The sequence below is a fragment of the Mustela nivalis genome (genome assembly GCF_964662115.1).
Source record: "Mustela nivalis genome assembly, chromosome: 12".
Taxonomy (NCBI): Eukaryota; Metazoa; Chordata; class Mammalia; order Carnivora; family Mustelidae; genus Mustela; species Mustela nivalis.
This window is the reverse complement of record NC_139031.1, coordinates 85,094,119-85,114,565: the sequence shown is the minus strand read 5'-3', so window position 1 is coordinate 85,114,565 and position 20,447 is coordinate 85,094,119. Positions and strand designations below refer to the sequence as shown.

The following is a 20,447-nucleotide window of genomic DNA, read 5'->3' as shown; positions in this document are numbered from 1 at the left end:
ATTAAAAACTCAGGCAGTTCTGAGCCTCAGATTACCCATCTGTTAAATGGAGATCATGAAGTGATGTGATATTTATGCATCCCCTATTGCTGTGTCTAGGATATAGTAGGTGCTCAATAAGCAGAAAGTAGTATTTTAAAGCTAAAGCATATCAAGCAGAGAAAGAATATTTACCGGAAAGAAAACTAAAGTCACTAAATATCATTATTATTAGATAGTAAATGATCATGTTTTCAATTTTGCTAAATGGTCAGAGGACATTGATAAAGATAGTGAAGATATTAATTGTATCATGGGACAGAATATTTAAGGGAAGGCTGTATCAGCCTTTTGTTTTGTTTTAAATAGCATTTATTTTTTAAGTAGGTTCCATGCCTGACTTGGTGCTTAAATTCATGATCTCGAAATCAAGAGTTGTACACTCCACTGACAAGCCAGCCAGATGCCCCAGGCTATATCAGCTTTTTTTTTTTTTTTCCAAAATTTTACTTATTTTAGAGAGAAAGAGCACAAGCATGAGTGGAGTTGGGGGAAGGGAGGGAGAGAATCTCAAGCAGACTGTGCCCTGAGTGCAAAGCCTAACAGGGCTTAGTCTCATGACCCTGAGAGCATGACCTGACCCAAAACCAAGAGTCAGACTCTCACTGACTGACCCACTGAAGTGCCCTGTATGAGTTTTTGAATTTGTAATTAATTTGGCAGAAGAATAGCCAGGGGGCCCTGCAAATGTACTCCAAAGATAATGTAAAATGGCTAATGAAAATAAGATCAGATTTATCAAAAGTGTAGAAAGGAACAAAAATTGCATTGCTTTCCCTAAGTATAGTCATTATACAGTCCATTCAAAATTTCAAACCAGCAGTTTCCTAGCTTCAGAGCAGCCCCCTATTACCATCATAGGATCTCTCAAGGGAAAAACAAAACCACCCTTAGTTTATAGATTAAAGATGGAAAAATGACATTTATCCACAGTTTTTAAAGAACCCTTATAAAGACAAAAGAAACAAATAACAGTCTAAAAATTGGCAAGTGATCTGAGCAGACATTTCTCTAAAGAACATAGACTAATGGCCAGTAAGCACACAAAAAGATGCTCAACATCACTAGGGAATCACTAATCATTAGGGAAAAGCAATTTAAAAATATATATATTTATTTATTTGACAGACAAAGATCACAAGTAGAGAGGCATGCTGAGACAGAGGGGAAGCAGGCTCCCTGCCGAGTCAAGAGCTCGATGCAGGGCTTGATCCCAGGACCCTGAGATCATGACCTGAGCCAAAGGCAGAAGCTTTAACCCACTGAGCCACCCAGGTGCCCCAGGGAAAAGCAGTTTAGAACCACAGTGAGCTATCACTTCATATGCACTATGATAGCTGACATCACAAAGACAGACGATAGCAAGTGTTGGTGAGGATGTGGAGAGATTGGAACCCTCACGTGCTGCAGGTAGAAATGTAAACCAGTACAGCCATTTTGGATAACAGCCTGGCTAGTCCCCAGAAGGTTCAGTCATACAACTTAGCTGTTGTACTCTAGGTGTATACTCAGGAGTTGAAAACATGTTTACACAGAAATTTACACCAATGTTTATAGCAGCCAAAAAGAATGGAAACAACCCAGATGTCCCATCAACTAATAAATGGATAAACAAAATGTGGTGTATCCATACAATGGAATATTATTCAACAATGAAAGAGAATGGAGTGGGGCGCCTGGGTGGCTCAGTGGGTTAGGCTGCTGCCTTCGGCTCAGGTCATGATCTCGGGGTCCCGGGATCGAGTCCCACATCGGGCTCTCTGCTCAGCAGCGAGCCTGCTTCCTCTTCTCTCTCTCTCTGCCTGCCTCTCTGCCTACTTGTGATCTCTGTCTGTCAAATAAATAAATAAAATCTTAAAAAAAAAAAAAAAGAATGGAGTACTGACTCCGACTACATGGATGGATCTTGAAAACATGCTAAGTGAAAGAAGCTAGTCACAAAAGGCAAGATATTGTAGGATTCATATATATGAAATATTCAGAATAGGCAAATACGTAGAAACAGAAAGCTGATTAGTGGTTGCCTACGTTTGGGGAGGGGTAGCAGAGAGTGACTGCTGATGGGTGTAGGATTTCTTTTGGGGTGCTAAAAATGTTCCAGAATGATTGTGTAATGTCAACAATTCTGTGATTATACCAAAAGCATTGAATTGTGCACTTAAATAGATGAATTATATGGATATATGAATTATACCCCAGTAAAGCTGTTTTTATTATTTTTTTAAAGTGGAATAAATTCTTGCATATATGGTCAAATGATATTTGACAAGAGTAACAAGACCAGTGGGGAGAGGACAGTCTTTTCAACAGATTATGTTGGGGAAATTGGATTATACACATAAAAAAAGTGAAGTTGGACCCTTAACACCATTACAAGTTGTCTCACACCATTCACAAAAATTAACTAAAAATAGATCCAAGACCTGAACCACTAAAATTATAAAATTAGGGGAAAACCTCATGACATTTGATTGCCAATTTCTTGGATCTAACAGTAGGTTGGGTTCCATAAAATTAAAAATATCTGTGTAGAAAGGGCACTATCAACAGAATAAGAAAGCAGTCCGCAGAATGGGAGAAAATATTTGCAGGTTATCTGTTGAGGGGTTAATGTCCAAAACATAAAGAGTTCCTTACAACTCAACAATAACAAAACAACTTGATTAAAAATTGACAAAGAACTTGAATAGACCTTTCATAAAGAAGAAATGCAAATGACTTATAAACTAATAATGAAAAGATTACCAATCAAGATTACCAATCATTAAGGAACAAATCAAAACCATAATGAGATGATTTTTTTATACCCATTAGACCATTATTAAATAAATTTTGGTGAAGATGTGGGAAAATAGGAACCCTTGTGCATTACTAATGGGAATATAAAATGGGCCTGCTGCTATGGAATATGATACAGTAATTCTTCACAACATCAAATGTAGAATCACCATATGATCCATCAATTCCATTTTTTAGTGTCTACCCAAAAGAATTGAACATGAACACTCAGCAAGTATTTACTCACCCATGTTTTTTTTTTTTTTTTTTTTTTTTTTTTAAGATTTATTTATTTATTTGACAGAGAGAGATTACAAGTAGGCAGAGAGGCAGGCAGAGAGAGAGAGGAGGAAGCAGGCTCCCTGCTGAGCAGAGAGCCCGATGCGGGACTAGATCCCAGGACCCTGAGATCATGACCCGAGCCGAAGGCAGCTGCTTAACCCACTGAGCCACCCAGGCGCCCTACTCACCCATGTTTTTAAGAGCAGTATTCACAACAGCCGAAAGGTGGACGCAATCAAGTGTCCATTAACAGGTGAATGGATCCAAGACATGTTAGATCGATACAATGGAGAATCCTTCAGCTTTGACAGGAAAGAGACTCTGACACATGCTACAACATGCATAGACCTTGAAGACTTTCATGCTGAATGATATAAGCCAGGCACAGAAGGACAAAAACTGTGTAAATCCTCTTACCTGAGGTAACTCGCATAGTTTCATACATAGTATGAAACTCGCATAGATTCATACATGAAGTGGAGCAGTGGTTGCCAAGAGACAGCAGAGTTTCAGTTGAGGAAGATGTGAAAGTTCTAGGGGCAGGTCGTCCTGATGGTTACAGTGTGAATGCACTCAGCGCCGTAGAACTGTACACTTGAAAAATGGCTAAAATTAAGAGTTTTATGTTATGTGTTTTATATACAATTAAAGGGTGGCTCAGTGGGTTGGGCCTGTGCCTTCAGCTCGGGTCTTGATCTCAGGATCCTGCTCAGCGGGGAGCCTGCTTCCCCCTCTCTCTCTGCCTACTTGTGATCTCTGTCTGTCAAATAAATAAATAAATAATCTTTAAAAAAAAAGTTGGAAGAAAGATAACGTAAGAAAAGTAGGAAACATCTTAACGTGTAGAGGACCAGATAGAATGGCCTCTTGTAAATGAAAATCTGCACATATTTCATACAGCACTAGGTAGTGAACTTTCGTGTATGTGGCAGCATCTTAGGAAACTTGGTAGTATACCACGCGTTGGCAGACTTTTTCTTTGAAGGGCCAAGTAGTAAATGTCTTGGGCTCGGTGGGCCAAGGAGTGTTCATAGCAGGTGCTCAGCTCTGCTGTTAAAACAGTGTGGAAGGAGTCACATACGATGCGTCAGGGAGGAGCACAGGTGTTTTCAAGAAACCTATTTACAAAATCAAGGGGCCAGCCAGGTCACGGGTTTTTGAACACAGACATCTTCTATGCCACCTGACCGACCAGTGCCTCATCCTGAACTCATTCTCTGCTCTCTCTGGAGGTGTTGTGGATAGTCTAGACATCCAGGAGAATATTGAAGGACTGATAGAGCATGGCTTCTTCCAGGACTGTTAAGGATGGCCAGCAGTAAGAGTCTGTTATGTAATTAATCACATTAGTAGATAAAAAATCGCTATGATCCTATCATTGGACACCAAACAGCATTTTATACAGTTTAATATGCAAAAATATGCCATATAGGTTTCTTAAATATGAAAAATAAAAACCCCAGTTAGCTAGAACAAAAATTAGTAGAAGGGATTTCGGTATTCTTTTGGTGGGGAAAGCCTTTCTTCTTTTAAAGTTTTAGTTTTAGAGAGAGGGAAAAAGTGAGTAGGCAGGGGGCTGGAGGAGGAGGAGAAAATCTCAAGCAGACTCCCCACTGAGCATGGAGCCTGACTTGGGGCTCGCTCTGGAGCTCAGCCCCACAGACATGGGATCATGAGATCATGACTTGAGCCAAAACCAAGATTTGGGCACTTAACTAGGGAAGGCCCTTCTAGGCATGACTCCAACACCAGAAATCTTAACTGGAAGAATTCAGGTAAGACACCCGAAATAGAATTTTTGTATGGCAACATATAATGGAATAAAAGTTAAAGGAAAAATTGGATATGCTTACAGATTTATCAAAAACATCATGGAGGCACCTGGTTGGTTCAGTCAGCATGTGACTCTTCATCTTGGGGTTGTGAGTTCTACCCCCACAGTCTTCCCTGTCCACCCCCCAGCCCCACCGCTCATTGCCTCTCAGTTTCTGGTGCTCACTCGCTCTCAGATAAAATCTTTAAAAAAAAAGTTACAAAAAATACTCTCTAAAGTGTTGATTTAGATAGTGTTAGATAACAGGTAACCTTTCTTACATACTATTTAATTTTTAAGAAGCATATATTATAATCCGTAAAAATAAAGGTATTTCCATTTTGGCAAGAATAGTAAGGAAGGATAAAGTGTTATTTATTCTGTTTGTCTAGGCAAGAAGGTATTAGCAAGGGGGAGAAGTTTCTTGAGAAGTTTCAAATAAGTTTTAGTGCAGAAAGGCTTAACTTTGATTTATACACAAAATACCTTGTATAACAGCTTGATGAGTTGGTAGTATTTATACTGTTAGCATTTTAAAACTGAGGGTGATACTGAATGTTAATGAGTGAACATGCTCTTCATTTTGTTCTCTCGTTTTTAAGTTCTTTTGGCATTTACGTTTGAAACCTTTATCATTATATTAGTTTTCCAGCTCACTGTTGCATTTAATAAAAATATAGACAGTTAACATGATTTGTGACTGCACAGATTTTGACATATAAAATACATCTTACTGCAAAATTAAGTAAAATAAATGATGTTTAATTTTAGAGCTATCCTGCAGAATTCCTGGACTGAAGTCATGGATTTAATATTGAAACCCCGTTCTGGAGGTATGAATAAAATTCATGTTAATGAAAGAAATAGAATATTTTGTTAAGTATTTGTGGAATTGCTTTGAATAAAAAGTATGTGTGCTTACTGGGGGTCGTTATTTCAGAATTTTCAAGATTGTTTTTATAGTAAAATAAAAAGATGGTTCACTTTTCATAAATTCTGTGTGTATATATATATAGATGTGAGATTTATAACATATCCTGTTTTCAGCAGTTTAGCTCATGTAATTTATTCATTCATAAATGAATACATGTATTTCCTTTTCCCTGTGCTCTGTTAAATCTCTGAACATTCAGGAATGCAGGCACATTTCACTTGTAGTTAATTTTTAAGCATAGTGTGATAGAATGTAAAAACTGGGCCAAAAAATGTTGAGGATTTTTAGTTTAAAGAGTTTGTCAGGAACTTCCCAGAAAGTACCTCTACATTCATACTGTATGAAAAAAAGATTTCAGTGCTTCTGTACAAGGGCGCCTAGGTGGCTCAGTCAGTTAAGGGTCTGACTTTTGATTTCAGCGCAGTTCTTGATCTCAGGGTCCTGAGTTGGAGCTCCACTTTAGGCTCTGTACTGGGCATAGTGCCTCTTTAAAAAAAAAAAAAAAAAAGGAAAAACCTGTACAAGTTATCAAAACAGGTATGCCCTTTGGATAATCGTTTCCAAATTAAAAGAGATAAAGTTGTCTAATTTTAAGGAGAGTGGCCTCTTAAATTTGCCCACCCAGTAGAGAAGGAGAAGGAAGAAAGGACTACCTGGGTTTTGTCTTGTGACTCAGCCATTGTCATGGAACAGTAATGGTGTTTAAATTCTGGGGTGGCAGAAGGTGGACAGAGCACTCTGCCTGTCCTGCCTTGTCACGTTCTGGTGGCGGTTCTCAGGTGAGCAGAAGCTGTTCAGAGTACCTGAAGCACAGAGAGCCATTTCTCATTTTGTGTTCTCTCAGCAGCACATTAAGTTACGGAAACCTGCCTGTCAATAATTTATTTTAATCACAGCTTTTCTTCCCTCCCAGCTGAAAAGGGCTACTTGGTTAAGTGCAGAGAAGAGTGGGCAAAGACCAAAGACCCAGCCGCTGCCCTCAGAAAACTTCCTGTCAAAAGGTGTGTGGAAGGGCAGCTGCTTCGAGGACTTTCAAAATATGGAATGAAGAATATAGTCTCTGCGTTTGGCATAGTGAGTCCTATTTGTGAAGTCAGGCGAATGACTTGAGGTGGCTTAATGCTTTTTAAATTTTTTCTTTAAATATTTTACTAAATTTTGAGAGAGCAGAAGGTAAATAAGGATCCTTTGGTGATCTCTGACCAGAGTGATCCTTGTTTGTGCCCTGAACGGTGATGGGGGCGGAGGGTGGGTGAAGGAAATGTTGGCAGTAACTATTAACATGGAGGGCATGAGGAGAGCATTGAAGTGGAAGATACTATCCACGAGAAAATTAAAATTAGCCATTTTGGTACTTCAGAAATTCACAGACCATGTTAGAGTTCGTTTCTTGGTCATTCTCCAGGTTCAGCCCTCTGACCTGCCAAAGAAGCTGCACGAGGAGTGGTCTAAATGATCACATTTTAGTTTGGTTTCTTCGTGGTGGTTCAGCAGTGGGTCCCGTCTTGGCACGCGTGGCCTTTGCTAGCATTCGGATACCTGTAACCCAGAAGAGACTGAAGTTTAACTCTTCACCTTCTGTCTTATCTACTCTTCCCCAGGGAAACAAAACAGCGTTTTTGCTGCATTAAATTAGTTGTCCGTTCAGTCCTTTAGGTTTTCTCCTTCCATGGAATTAATCAGGAAGGATGCCTGGTCTGCTCTGTAAATGACATGTCAATCTCTGCAGTCAGAGTGCTGTGTCTTTGAATCAGGGTATAGGGTCTCCCGGAGTTGCCTTCACTGCATGAATGCCTGGCAGCTGCTGAAGTCAGAGCGACTGAGCACCCGTAGGCACAGGGGCTCTGTCCCTCACACTGGTTGCTGTGCGTCACTCAGTTTCTACCCATTCAGCGTATGAGCTGCTTACCCTAGGGTCACCACTAAACCAATGAGATGTCTTGGAAAGTACAGTATTTCTAATACTCAGAATGTGTATTTTTTTTTCCTTGCCCATTTTTTTCTTCCTTCCAGATACCAAGAAATAATCGCCTGATGTATATTCATAGCTATCAAAGCTATGTGTGGAATAATATGGTAAGCAAGAGAATAGAAGAGTATGGACTGAAGCCTGTTCCAGGAGACCTTGTTCTCAAAGGAGGTAAAAAGGCAGATATTCTCATTCCATGCAACTAGGCTTAGCTGTTTAACACTAGTGCTTAAAATGCAACCTGGCCACTAAAGAGAGAGAGAGATGTCTGGTAAGGTTGAAATGGAAAGACGTTGCAAACTTGGGTTGAACGGTTTGGACCTGTGTCTTTAATGAAAATATATATCTAGTTAGGGGCCCCTGGGTGGCTCAGTTTGTTAAGTGTCTGCCTTTGGCTCAGGTCATGATCCTGCAGTCCTGGGATCGAGCCCTGTATCGGGCTCCCGGCTCAGTGGGGAGTCTGCTTCTCTCTCTCCCTCTGCCTGCCACTCCCCCTGCTTGTGCTCTGTCTCTCTTTCTGTCAAAGGAATAATCTCCAATTTGAAAAAGTACCTAACTCTCTCTGGGTCTCTGGGCCTTCATTTTCTCAGCTAGAATAAGATTTGGATTCAGTGTTGCCTTAAATCTTTTTCCAAACTGTAATCTGGGTCTTGAAAATACTCCTCTCTACTTGTGGATATACCTCGGCCTCTCAGCTGTTGTCTGCCAATTTCAAAGAGTTTCTTTAAGTCAACACTGAGCTGGAGCCTGCTTTACATACCGGCCATGATATAACAGACATTTAGTGCATACCCTGTGCCCACAGCATTCATAAGACACACAGATGATCCCCTCTGATGCCGAGCCCTCCCACCACGGGCCAGGCCCTGTGCTAAGCCCTTTGTCTGCATTTTCTGGTTTAAAGTTCATAGTATGCTGTGAAGTATTCTCTCTGTTCTTCAGACGAGGTTCACAGGGTTCCACGGCTGGTTAAAGAAAGAAAAGCGGGGGCGCCTCTGCCTTTGGCTTGGATCATGATCTCAGGGTCCTGGGATCGAGCCCCACATCGGGCTTTCTGCTCAACAGGGAGCCTGCTTCCCCCACCCTTTCTGCCTACTTGTGATCTCTGTCTGTCAAATAAATAAATAAAATCTTTAAAAAAAAAAAAAAGAAAGAAAGAAAAGGCAGGGATTCAGAATCAAGATCTGCCTGTTTCCACAGTCCACTTCCTTCTGGCCTACACACCTGTCCTTCTACTGTCTGCAGACATAGCCTGCTCGTCTGCATGTATGCCTGAGAGATCCAGGTTTCTGTTGAGAAATGTTAATTATCCTAAATTAATAGTATTTAACCTCATTTAGTGTTGATTACATCCAGTGTATTTTGATGTCCCATGTGCCATTACATTTCATTCTCTAAATGCAGATGGATTTTTTAAAATTATTCTCTTAGCAAAATGCATCCATTGGTGATAGAATTCTAGATGGTATTTTATAGTATTTATAAAGGAGCTAATCATTTAATGCAAACATTCTAAAAATTGAGGGTGCAGCTGAGAAATACATTTTTTTTTTGGCTTCCCACTTATTCTCAGTCCATGGTTTTTATTTCTTGGGTAAAGCAGAAAAGACAAAGATCTCTAACTTCATTTCTTAAGTTTTGTAGGCCACTCAGCCATGTCAGCTTGCCCTTCTGACTTCTTAGATATGTATAATTTTAGAAGCTCAGGCTCATGAAAATATTACCTATTTTCACTATTTTTCTCAATTTCTCTTTGTGAATTTGCAGCTACAGCTACCTACATCGATGAAGAAGATGTTAATAATTACTCCATCCATGATGTGGTAATGCCCTTGCCAGGTTTTGATGTTATCTACCCAAAGCATAAAAGTAAGTTCCCTACGGGGCGCCTGGGTGGCTCAGTGGGTTAAGCCACTGCCTTCGGCTCAGGTCATGATCTCAGGGTCCTGGGATCGAGTCCCGCATCAGGCTCTCTGCTCCACAGGGAGCCTGCTTCCTCCTCTCTCTCTCTGCCTGCCTCTCTGCCTACTTGTGATCTCTCTCTGTCAAATAAAAAAATAAAATCTTTAAAAAAAAAAAAAAAAAAAAGTAAGTTCCCTATTTGGGGAAAACAGTCCAAACAAAGTTTGACATATCTAAGCCATTGGCTGTGAAGAGTAGAGAGAGGAGGGAAAAGTAATCAGTACTTGAAATAGAATTTTAGAACTTTGATTTCCATCAGAGGGCACCTGGGTGGCTCAGTGGGTTAAAGCCTCTGCCTTCGGCTCAGGTCACGATCCCAAGGTCCTGGGATCGAGCCCCGCATCGGGCTCTCTGCTCAGCTGGGAGCCTGCTTCCTCCTCTCTCTCTGCCTGCCTCTGCCTACTTGTGATCTCTGCCAAATAAATAAATAAAATCTTAAAAAAAAAATTAACACCCTTCTTTGATAATGCAGATACTTAAAAAAGTTAGTTATCTGCCATTTCCATGTTGGTTGACACAGTCAAACTGCTGTGCTCCTGATACTTCCGAGGCTGACTTTGCTGAGGGGCAAGAATAGAAACAAGGAGGAGAGAAGGACTGGGGAGACGAGGGAGGGAGGGAGCGGGGAGTGGTCTGCCTAGCCTGACATTGCAGCGAGGCCCTGAGGACACACTGACACTGGGAACTAGCGAGAAGGAAAGCACTTAAGATGCTCAGACCCACACTTGCTCTCTTTCCAAGAAAGAAAAAGTGAGCGTTCTTTTCTTCTTTCTTGTACCTCTCAGGATCAGAATTATGGGCTAATGCCAGTTAAGACATAAATTCAGCACAGCCTTTGACCAGGCCATTCATGGAAACCTTGTGGCCAGGACAGGGGCTCACAGACTGCATGGCCGGCAGGTCAGGCACATGGATGGATGGGTAACACACACGCACACGGCGGCCAGCTGTGCTCAGTGTAGGGATCCCTGTTGTCTCATGGGTGTGTTGTGAGGGAGTCTTTCCTTCACGCTGGTCTACCCAGCATTTTTTATGAATAACTTGAATCAAGAAACCTGTTTATCATGTTTGCAGATTCTTTTACCCAGAATGGTTAATACTAATTGTATGAAAAATAAGTTTTTTGAAAAGAGCTGCCGAAGGTATTGAATAGGGTTTAATGTAGATAGTGTTTTTGTAAAGGCCTAGTTTGATAGTAGTCTACATAAAGTATCTGGAGTTCTTAATAGCCTCAGACTGCTACTCTGAGGCCGATTGAGTGTTTTGTGAGGAGTACAGAAACAGCAGAGGAGGGACAGTTGAAGGAACAGGTGTATGACCTAGAGAAGAAACGGCTTAAAGGGCCAGTACTCGTGAGTACGTGAGTACTCGTGAGTACATGAGGGCAGTGAATCCGCTATGTTCCAAAGCAGTCAGCGGAAGTTCTAAGAAGACAGATTACAGTCCGGAATAAGGGACTTTCTAACAATTGTGTTTCTCACAAGAAAGTGGTGACCAGTAACTGGCCACATGCAAGCAAGGCTGAATGACGGCCTCTTTTGGATATTCCCACATCAGGTGTGAGTCTGAGCCCAGATGGTTTTCCCAGGTCTCGTATATATATAATTTATATCTGCCTTCTTCTAGAAAGAGTCTGAGGCCATGTGCGTGGTCTCTTCCAGCTCTAAGCATGTATAAATTGTAGGTTAACAACTTCGGAGGAAATGCTCTTGTAGTTAGCTTAAGAACCTATGCCCCAGATACTGTGGCTGCTCGTAAGAGATAACTTACAAGTTGGTCCAAACTAAGCTGCAGACTCCTACTTGTGGGAGTAAGTCCCTAAATTTTGATTCCAGAGGACAGGCTGGATTATACATTAGAGGGATTTTGGTTTTGTCAAGACAGGCTGGATTATACATTAGAGGAATATCTGATTTTGTTAGGACGATCTAACTGAATGTACATGTTACTCTCTTCATAGTCTAACTGAAGATAGCTTGCTGGCATGCTGCATTCCAACTAACTTTTTGTATTTTATAGTCAGCGAAGCCTACAGGGAAATGCTCACAGCAGACAATCTGGATATTGACAACATGAGACACAAAATTAGAGATTATTCCTTATCAGGGGCCTACCGAAAGATCATTATTCGTCCTCAGAATGTCAGTTGGTGAGTGATCGTCTGGAATGATACAGAACTGAATTATGTGAGACTGAAAGCTTTTGCATCTCCTGTGTATTTTCCATCATTTACAATCTGGTGTAGAAGTGCTATTTGCTATTATTACTATTATTATTGCTATTACTTGGGATTTTTCAAGTCATCAGAAAACAAATGAGTGAAAGTGTTAAAGTTTACATTTTATTGACCTTGCTAAATTATTGAAGAAATGTGCAGAGAATAAACTTTTCCCTATTAATAAAAAATTGAGATTTGTTGGGGCACCTAGGTGGCTCAGTTAAGCATTCAGCTCGATTTTAGCTCAGGTCATGATCTCAGGGTGGTGACATTGAGCCTTGCGTCTGGCTCCAGAGTCTGCTTGAGGCTCCTCCCCTCCTCCCAAATAAAAAGAAAGAAATCTTTTAAACATTGAGATTTGCTTACAGAGCTATTGCTGAACAAGCTACCTTTATTCAGAATTAGCTGTGAGGGGCACCTGGGTGGCTCAGTGGGTTAAACCACTGCCTTCGGCTCAGGTCGTGATCTCAGGGTCCTGGGATCGAGTGCCACATCGGGCTCTCTGCTCGGCAGGGAGCCTGCTTCCCTCTCTCTCTGCCTGCCTCTCTGCCTACTTGTGATCTCTGTCTAATAAATAAATAAAATCTTTAAAAAAAAAAAAAAAAAGAATTAGCTGTGAGTTCCAAACACTGATCTGTTTGTTTTAATAACAGTTTCTAAAGAGAAAAAAGTATATATGTATTAACTCATTTAAAATATTTCAGTACCTAATGTGAACCAAAACTTTATTTGATAATTTTTAAAATTGGATCTTGAGTTAGTTGTCCATTGCCAGAAAGTTCTCTTTCCTCTCTCCATCTCCTTCTCTCTTCCTGGGTTGTGGGGTAAGGTTGGCAGGGTTGGACTTGGTCCTCCCCACTCCAGAGAACAGTTCCTCTGAGTAACTACAGTGTTAGTGGTGAAAACCACTCTGGAGAAAACATAAATGCCATTATTAATTCATTTCACATCTGTGCAAAGTGAAGTTTACTACTTATCAGTTACATATAAAAAGAATTTCTGTCCCAAGGAAATATATTGTGGGGGTTTTTTTGTTTTTTGTTTTTTTGTTTTTACAGAGGCTGGCATCCTTTGTCACCTTACCGTATAGTGATGTAAAGGCAATACTCATGAAAGATCTGGTCCTGTCCTGTTAACGAGTAGTTCCACCCAGAATTATTTCCAGCAGGCCTATGTGTTTTTCTTTCTAAGCAAATGGCAATGAGCAACTTAATAACCATTTATGGCAGTGCACATTCACACTTCTCTTCCTTTCTGTTTTGAAGGGAAGTCGTTGCATACGATGATCCTAAAATCCCACTCTTCAACACAGATGTGGACAACCTGGAAGGGAAACCACCACCAGTGTTTGCTTCTGGTAAGTTTACTCAGCCGTCAGTTCTGTGTCAATTGTGAAATGTTTTCCCAATCCAAAACATAAAGAAAAAACTGTTGGGGGGCACTTAGGTGGTTCAGTAGGTTAAGCATCTGCCTTTGGTTCAGGTCATGATCTCAGTGTCCTGGGTTCGAGCCCCACATTGGGCTCCCTGCTTCTCCCTCTGCCTACCCCTCCCCTTGCTTGTACTCTTTCTCTCTCTCTCTCTCTCTTTCTCTGTCAAATAAATAAAATCTTTAAAAAACAAAACAAAAATTCTTGGGGCATCTGGGGTGGCTCAGTTAAGTGTCTGCCTTTGGCTCGGGTCATGATCCCAGGGTCCAGGGATCGAGCCCCAAGTTGGTCTCCCTGCTCGGCTGGGAATCTGCTCCTCCCTCCGCCTGCTGCTAACCCTCCTTGTGCTCTGTCTCTGTCTGTCTCTCTCAAATAAATGAATAAAGCCTTTGAAAAGAAATAAAAAAAAACACCTCTTAAAATCATCACCACCTTTGGGATGCCTGGGTGGCTCAGTTGGTTAAGCAGCTGCCTTCGGCTCAGGTCATGATCCCGGCGTCCTGGGATTGAGTCCCACATCGGGCTCCTTGCTCCACGGGGAGCCTGCTTCTCCCTCTGACTCTGTCTGCCACTCTGTCTGCCTGTGCTCGCTCTCGCTCTCTCTCTCTGACTAAATAAATTTAAAAAAAAAAAAAAAAATCTTTAAAAAAAAAAAAAAATCATCACCACCTTCTACCAGCTCAGTGACTTCTATTTTGTGTTTTGTCATCTTAGTTTCATGGTTATACTTTAATAATTAAAACGGTAGATTTTGCTGAGAATGAAGGAACGTTACAGAAGGTTGTGGTGTTAGGTGATCGAATATTTCCTCCACCACCCCCCCACATCCCCCCAAGTTAACACAGGTGAGTGAAAGTCCAGGAACGGAGTCTAGCACATGAAATTTGCCTTGTCATCGTCAAAGTTTTGCCACCATTCCTTTGTCTGTTTCCACCCTACTGCTTTTGTGTCGCCTGCCCTTTTTATGAAGGTTCCAGGTAGAATCACCATAGGGATTCAGCTGGATCCCATACTGCCAGATCTCACTTCCACGTTTATTCTCGGAGGCCCCACGGGAAGTAGCGCCTGAGGCAAGGAGTGAGGTGGTTTTCTTTCTGTACAGACGCTAGGACTCGCCCCGGTCTGTCTGCCGCTGCCTGCCTTTTCTGACTGTTCTCTTCTCTCTTGCCTGGCAGAAGGCAAATACAGAGCTCTGAAGATGGATTTTTCTCTCCCTCCCTCTACCTACGCTACCATGGCCATTCGCGAAGTGCTAAAAATGGATACCAGCATCAAGAACCAGACCCAGCTGAATACCACCTGGCTCCGCTGAGTCCTTCTCCCCCAGGGTTAGAAGATGCGCACGAATGTTCGCCAGCTCCCTGTTCCTTTTTCTCTTAGTACAGACCCATAGGTGTACGTTAGATCTTTGTAGTTAAAGATTATTTGTATTTTTTCAGGTTTTTATTAGCTTAATTTGCAGTATTTGTACACATATACAAATCCTGAGGATCCTAATTCTAGCTCAGAGGATATAAATTGATCAGAATATATTTCAGGTGCTTAAATCATAGTAAAATGTCAGCTTTCCTGGCTTTATAATAATTTTAAAAGGACTTTGGTTTAAAGTTGCAGTTTTAGGTTTTTGCTACATTCTTAATGGAAATGAACTTTTAATGTATCCATGAATGGAGTACTCAGTGATGCATTTTAAGAGAAAAGGCAACAAATCTTGAGTAGCACCCCCCACCCACCTATTACTACAAGTACAGTACTCGTGCTTATTGAAATGATGATAAAACATCGCCATGTCTATAGACGCACACGTGACTGTGTCATCATCTCACTCCTGCACCAGGTTGAGGCAAGTGCTGAGAGACCTTTCAATTGCTATAGCTTTGCGTTTATTTTCTCATCGCCTTGCGGAAGGTTGGGTTGATAGGGCTTTTTTTCCTCAAGGTAAACACATGCAGCTATTTTTATTAGTCAAGGTCTGATTTTTACTCTAGGTGCCTTTTATGTTCAGAACTCCTTACACTGGACTGGTTATTTGCCCCAAAATGAGTGACAGCAGAGAAGAAAACTTTAAACCTTCACAAGGGCTCCTCCAATCAGCAGCATCGGCCTCTGTCACCTGCCGCGTAGGTGTTTACGTTTCTGGCATTGTGTGAGACTTGTCTCTGGCGTGAGAGGCTACACGGGCCTTGCCAAGGGTGTGTGTGACATCAGTGCACCGATTTTTATTTTCTACCATTTCTAGAACAAAATATAATAAATATTTTTTAAAACTCATTTCTACTAGTTATATATTAATCAAATAAATTCTCTAAAACTGAGCGCGAATGAGAACCTTGGCCCAGACTGAGGGCAAGGAACGAAGTGAATGAGGGGTCCTCAGAGATGGTGTCCACACAAAGAGGTGTCCTGCGTGGGTGTGAAGATATCACGAGGATACCCTAGTTGCGTGTCAGGCTCTACGGTGGTTGGACCAGTTGGACTGGATTCAGGGTTATTCTTCCCGTAGCATCCCTCACTTGCTTCCCTGCGCGCTTTCTGGAGAGAGCAATGGAGAAGAGCTTCCCTACCAGGAACATGCCCTGTGGAAGACTGAGAACTGATTTTCAGCCCTTGTGTGTTAATGGCATCCATTACAGTGCAGAGGTGAAAAAGGATTAGAGAGCTCATGGGAAAGAACCCTCTCAGCTGGCTAGTTTCAACAGAATCTTCTGGCCTATAGAAGCCCAATTTGTTAAATATACGTTGGACTGTTGGTGCTTTCCAGTGCTAGCAAGTTACTTTCCTTCGTCAGACTGATGAGTGAAAAAGGGCTCTCGAAGGGGACCTAACTGCCTAATGCAGATGCCTCCAGTAGCTCTGCATTTATAAATTTACATTACTGGGGGTGGGGAGGCTAAACTTAGAAACGTGGTCTTCATCCGGGGAATACTTACAGCCCTGTGGCATGAGTTCGTTTGCCCACTGCATTAGCCCCCTGCCAGCTTGTGTGTGTTTCCTCGTAAACACCCCTGGGCAAGAGAGGATTCAAGGCTGAGTCTTCGTGCCACCTTGAGACTCGGGGACCGCCCATCTAACCCCGGGATTTGCCAGCTTGGAATAAATCATTGCCTTAGCTTCGACGTCAGGACATTTTGTTGCTGTTAACAAAGGGGAGACATTTCTGTGAGGCTCGTCCTCCATGTACATATACCTTGTGTTCTCAGTTTTTGCCTAAAAGAAATAATAAAAGACCCTTATTTTTTATGATAAAAACTCAGCACTGTTAACTAAGAAGCTAAATAATCACACACATATTACCACCTGTTTCTGTTCATGGTTTCATGTTGCAGAGAGTAACCAGACAGCCTCTAATTACACTAATAAAAGAATACTTCCGACTTGAGTCCAGCCAAAAAATTAGCACCCACAGTAGCACATGTACTTAAAACTTGACCAGCTGTGCCACACACTACAAACGAGCACAGGCTGCCATTTGGACCAGGATGCTTTTTGTGGCCAATCTTGCATTAACAAAGATCTGTGTGTGTGTTATTCTAGTCTGTACGGATGTGTGTGTGTGCAGTATTCAGAGGCAGAGACAGTGCTGTGTAGCTGCCACTGTGAGGAAGTGACAGCACAGTGGAGGAGCTCCAAGCTGTGAGGGGCTGGGTTCTGCCCTCCGCAAGCTGAAGGGTGTGCCTGCGGAGCCAAGGATTACTGCACGGTTCTGTCTGATCAGGGAAATCTACCTTCCTGATTTATAGGGCCATATTCCTGTAGGCTAAAACATCTCAGTTTTGGATCATGAATTGAAAAAATGAAGGAATAAGTATGGATGTTGCCGTATGGGGAAGGAAAGAGAGCAAGTGTGTATGGACACACCCACACACCCCTACACATACATAGATAGGCTAACTTTTACACGACTTTAAATAAGACCCCCTACTCTACTCTAAGTCAGGGCTTTCCAAACTTGAATGTGCGTGGGAACCCCCTGGCAGTCTTGTACACTGTGGGTGTACTTCGGGAACTGTGAGTGGAGTCGGAAATATTTTGCATTTCTAACAAACTTCCAGAGGGTCCTGTGTTGCTAGTCTGCACACCGCACTTGGGGAAGCAAGGCTCCAGACGCAGTAGCCAGTGCAGCAGCCACCAGCCATGGGTGGTTAATTTTAACTAAAAAAAATTTTTAAGGTGTTATTATTTATTCGACAGAGAGATAGTGAGACCAAGAGCATAAGAAGGGGGAGCAGCAGGCGAAGGGCGAGAGAGAAGCAGATGCCCCGCCGAGCAGGGAGCCCGTCGCGGGTCTTGATGCCAGGACCCTGGAATCATGACCTGAGCTGAAGGCAGATGTTTGACTGAGCCTCCCAGGTGCTCCCCCCACCAAATTTTTTTAAGTTAAATCAAATTTACAATTGAACTTTTCAGCTACCCACAGTTCCACTGATCCATTGCCATGTTTGGGTGGTGGTGGCTATCCGGAATGGCACCACTCTAGATGTCACACACCAATCACCTGAGCTACACAGGAGTCTGTCGATCAGGTGTGACACCAGTGGTCCTAATGACTAAAGGCACCTTGTAGGGACGCCTGGGTGGCTCAGTTGGTTGGACGACTGCCTTCGGCTCAGGTCATGATCCTGGAGTCCCGGGATCGAGTCCCGCATCGGACTCCCAGCTCCATGGGGAGTCTGCTTCTCTCTCTGACCTTCTCCTCGTTCATGCTCTCTCTCACTGTTTCTCTCTCAAGTAAATAAATAAAAAATCTTAAAAAAAAAAAAAAAGGCACCTTGTAAATGTTCATCATGGGCAAGTAGGATGACATTGCAATTACATCCAGGGCTCATATTAATGTTTTAGGAGTCCCTCTTGAAATAGATCATCTTAAGAGTATTCCTTAAACTTGCTTCTATTTTCTGGTCTTCTCCGGGACCACCTGTGGTCCTGTTTTCCTTCTCTCTGCCCTTGCTTTGATCTGGATACCTCATCCAAAGATTTAGTCAACCCCGTCTTGGGAAAATCATCCCCTCAAAAGATGTAACTGCTGTAAATAAAAATGTTCCTTCTTGGGGCGCCTGGGTGGCTCAGTCGGTTAAGCTTATGCCTTCAGCTCAGGTCATGATCCCAGGGTCCTTTGATCAAGCCCTGCATCGGGCTCCCTGCTCAGCAGATGAGTCTGCGCCCTTTCCCTCTGTGATCTCTCTAGCACTCTCACTCAAATAATATGTTTTTCAAAAAAAATGTTCCTTGGGTGACACACACTGTGGCTTCTAATGAAAGCAGCAACTATGAAAAGCAAGGATGGCTAGAGTCCATATGGTTTGGAGGTCTAGCATGAGTACAGGGATCGCTTTGTGTGGCAGCTTCTCCACCTGTGCTGAAGACTCTGGGAAAGTGACCAGTATGTAAAAGAGATGCAAAGGGACCTGTAATGGGAGACGTTATTCAAGACCCTTATCTCCTAATGTATACCTCCTATCGCATCAGGAGCTTCGAGTGTTGCTTTAGAACAATGCCGTCCAAGAGAAATATAATATCCGTTCATATGTAATTCAAAATTTTGTAGTAGTTGTATTAAGACAGTAAAAAGATCCATTGATAGATGAAGGGATAAAGATACAATGCTATAAAAAAGATGAGATCTTACCATTTACAACAACATGGGTATTCAGAGGGTATAATGCTAAGGGAAATAAATCAGACAGAGAAAGACAAATACTGTATGATTTCACTTATGTGTGGTATCTAAAAAAAAACAAAAACAAAAACTAAAAGCAGAAACAGACCCATACATTCAGAGAATAAACTGATAGTTGCCAGGGGGAGGGTAGTGAATAGACAATGGGAGGAGGGGTGTGGGAGATAATAGGCTTCTGGTTTTATGGAAGGAGTAAGTCATGGGAATAAAAGGCACAGTCTAGGGAGTGTAGTCAATGATACTGTAAGAGCATTGTATGGTAACAGATGGGAACTACACTAATGAGTGCAGCATAAGGTATAGACTTGTCAGAATACTATGTTGTATGCCGGAAACTAATGTAACATTGTGTGTCATCTATACTTCCGTTAAAAAAGTAAAAAGGGGCACCTGGCTGGCTTAGGTGGTAGGTGGTGGAGCCTGTGACTCTCAGTCTCGGGGTCTTGGGTTCATGCCCTATATTGGGTATGAAGATTACTTAAAAATAATAATAATTTTAAAAGAGACAAGTGAGATTAACTTTGTGTATTTTACTTAAACCAATATATCCCAAATATCACTTCAACATGTAATTAATATTAAAATCTAAAAACAGCGGCGCCTGGGTGGCTCAGTGGTTTAAGCCTCTGCCTTTCGGCTCAGGTCATGATCTCGGGGTCTTGGGATGAAGTCCTGCATCGGGTGCTCTGCTCGGCAGGGAGCCCGCTTCCCCCTCTCTCTCTTGCCTGCCTCTCTGCCTACTTGTGATCTCTCTCTCTGTCAAATGAATAAACAAAATCTTTTTAAAAAACTAAAAAAAAAATAAAATAAAACCTAAAAACAAGGGCACTTTGCTGGCTCAGTCAGTGGAACATGTGACTCTTGATCTCGGGGTTGTGAGTTCTAGCCCCACATTTGGGTATAGAGATTACTTAAAAATCTAAAAAAAAAAAAAAAAGATAATTAAAGCTAAATGCATTCTCCTTTCTGTACTGAGTTTTTAATATCCAATGTGTATTTCATACTTAAAACAGATCTCAACTAGGACCAGCCACATCTCCTGTGCTCAATAGCCACATGGGACCAATTACTACAATATTGGATAGCAAAGTTCTAGAAAGATCCTTCCTTTATTGCATGTCATCAGTATGATGGCAAATTTGTCTTAAGTGTTACAGTTTAATATGTAAAATTGGGAATATGGGAATAAAGTTAATTAAATATGATTTTGAAAAGCTTAATAGATTAAGTTTTATGGAGATTGGGGTAAGTATTTTTGCTATGGGAGGACATAAATATCATTAATAGATTTTGAAATATTTCAGAATGCTTGAAGTTTTCCTTAAGCCATTCCAATCACACTCTGG

General features: G+C 41.8%; 1 protein-coding gene and 1 long non-coding RNA gene across 5 annotated transcripts in view; one reads left to right on the top strand and one right to left on the bottom strand.

The window, feature by feature from the left end:
* Positions 1-3,592, bottom strand: part of LOC309844746 — a 29,538-nt gene extending 25,946 nt beyond the window's left edge. For 2 of the 3 annotated variants that reach the window (XR_014300869.1, XR_014300870.1), the window contains exon 1: positions 3,517-3,592. This is a non-coding gene — a long non-coding RNA (uncharacterized lncRNA). Of the gene's footprint in view, positions 1-3,287; positions 3,489-3,516 lie in introns of those variants that run through there. The other variant, XR_014300871.1, reaches the window with a different exon arrangement.
* Positions 1-15,695, top strand: part of PUS7 (pseudouridine synthase 7) — a 61,087-nt gene extending 45,392 nt beyond the window's left edge. For both annotated transcript variants that reach the window (XM_082691901.1, XM_082691900.1), the window contains exons 10-16: positions 5,684-5,745; positions 6,760-6,920; positions 7,860-7,986; positions 9,583-9,684; positions 11,797-11,926; positions 13,261-13,352; positions 14,600-15,695. In XM_082691901.1, coding sequence (XP_082548027.1) covers positions 5,684-5,745; positions 6,760-6,920; positions 7,860-7,986; positions 9,583-9,684; positions 11,797-11,926; positions 13,261-13,352; positions 14,600-14,736 — 811 coding nt within the window. In that variant the 3' untranslated portion in view covers positions 14,737-15,695. The remainder of the gene's footprint in view (positions 1-5,683; positions 5,746-6,759; positions 6,921-7,859; positions 7,987-9,582; positions 9,685-11,796; positions 11,927-13,260; positions 13,353-14,599) is intronic.
* The last annotated feature ends 4,752 nt before the right edge of the window (positions 15,696-20,447 follow it).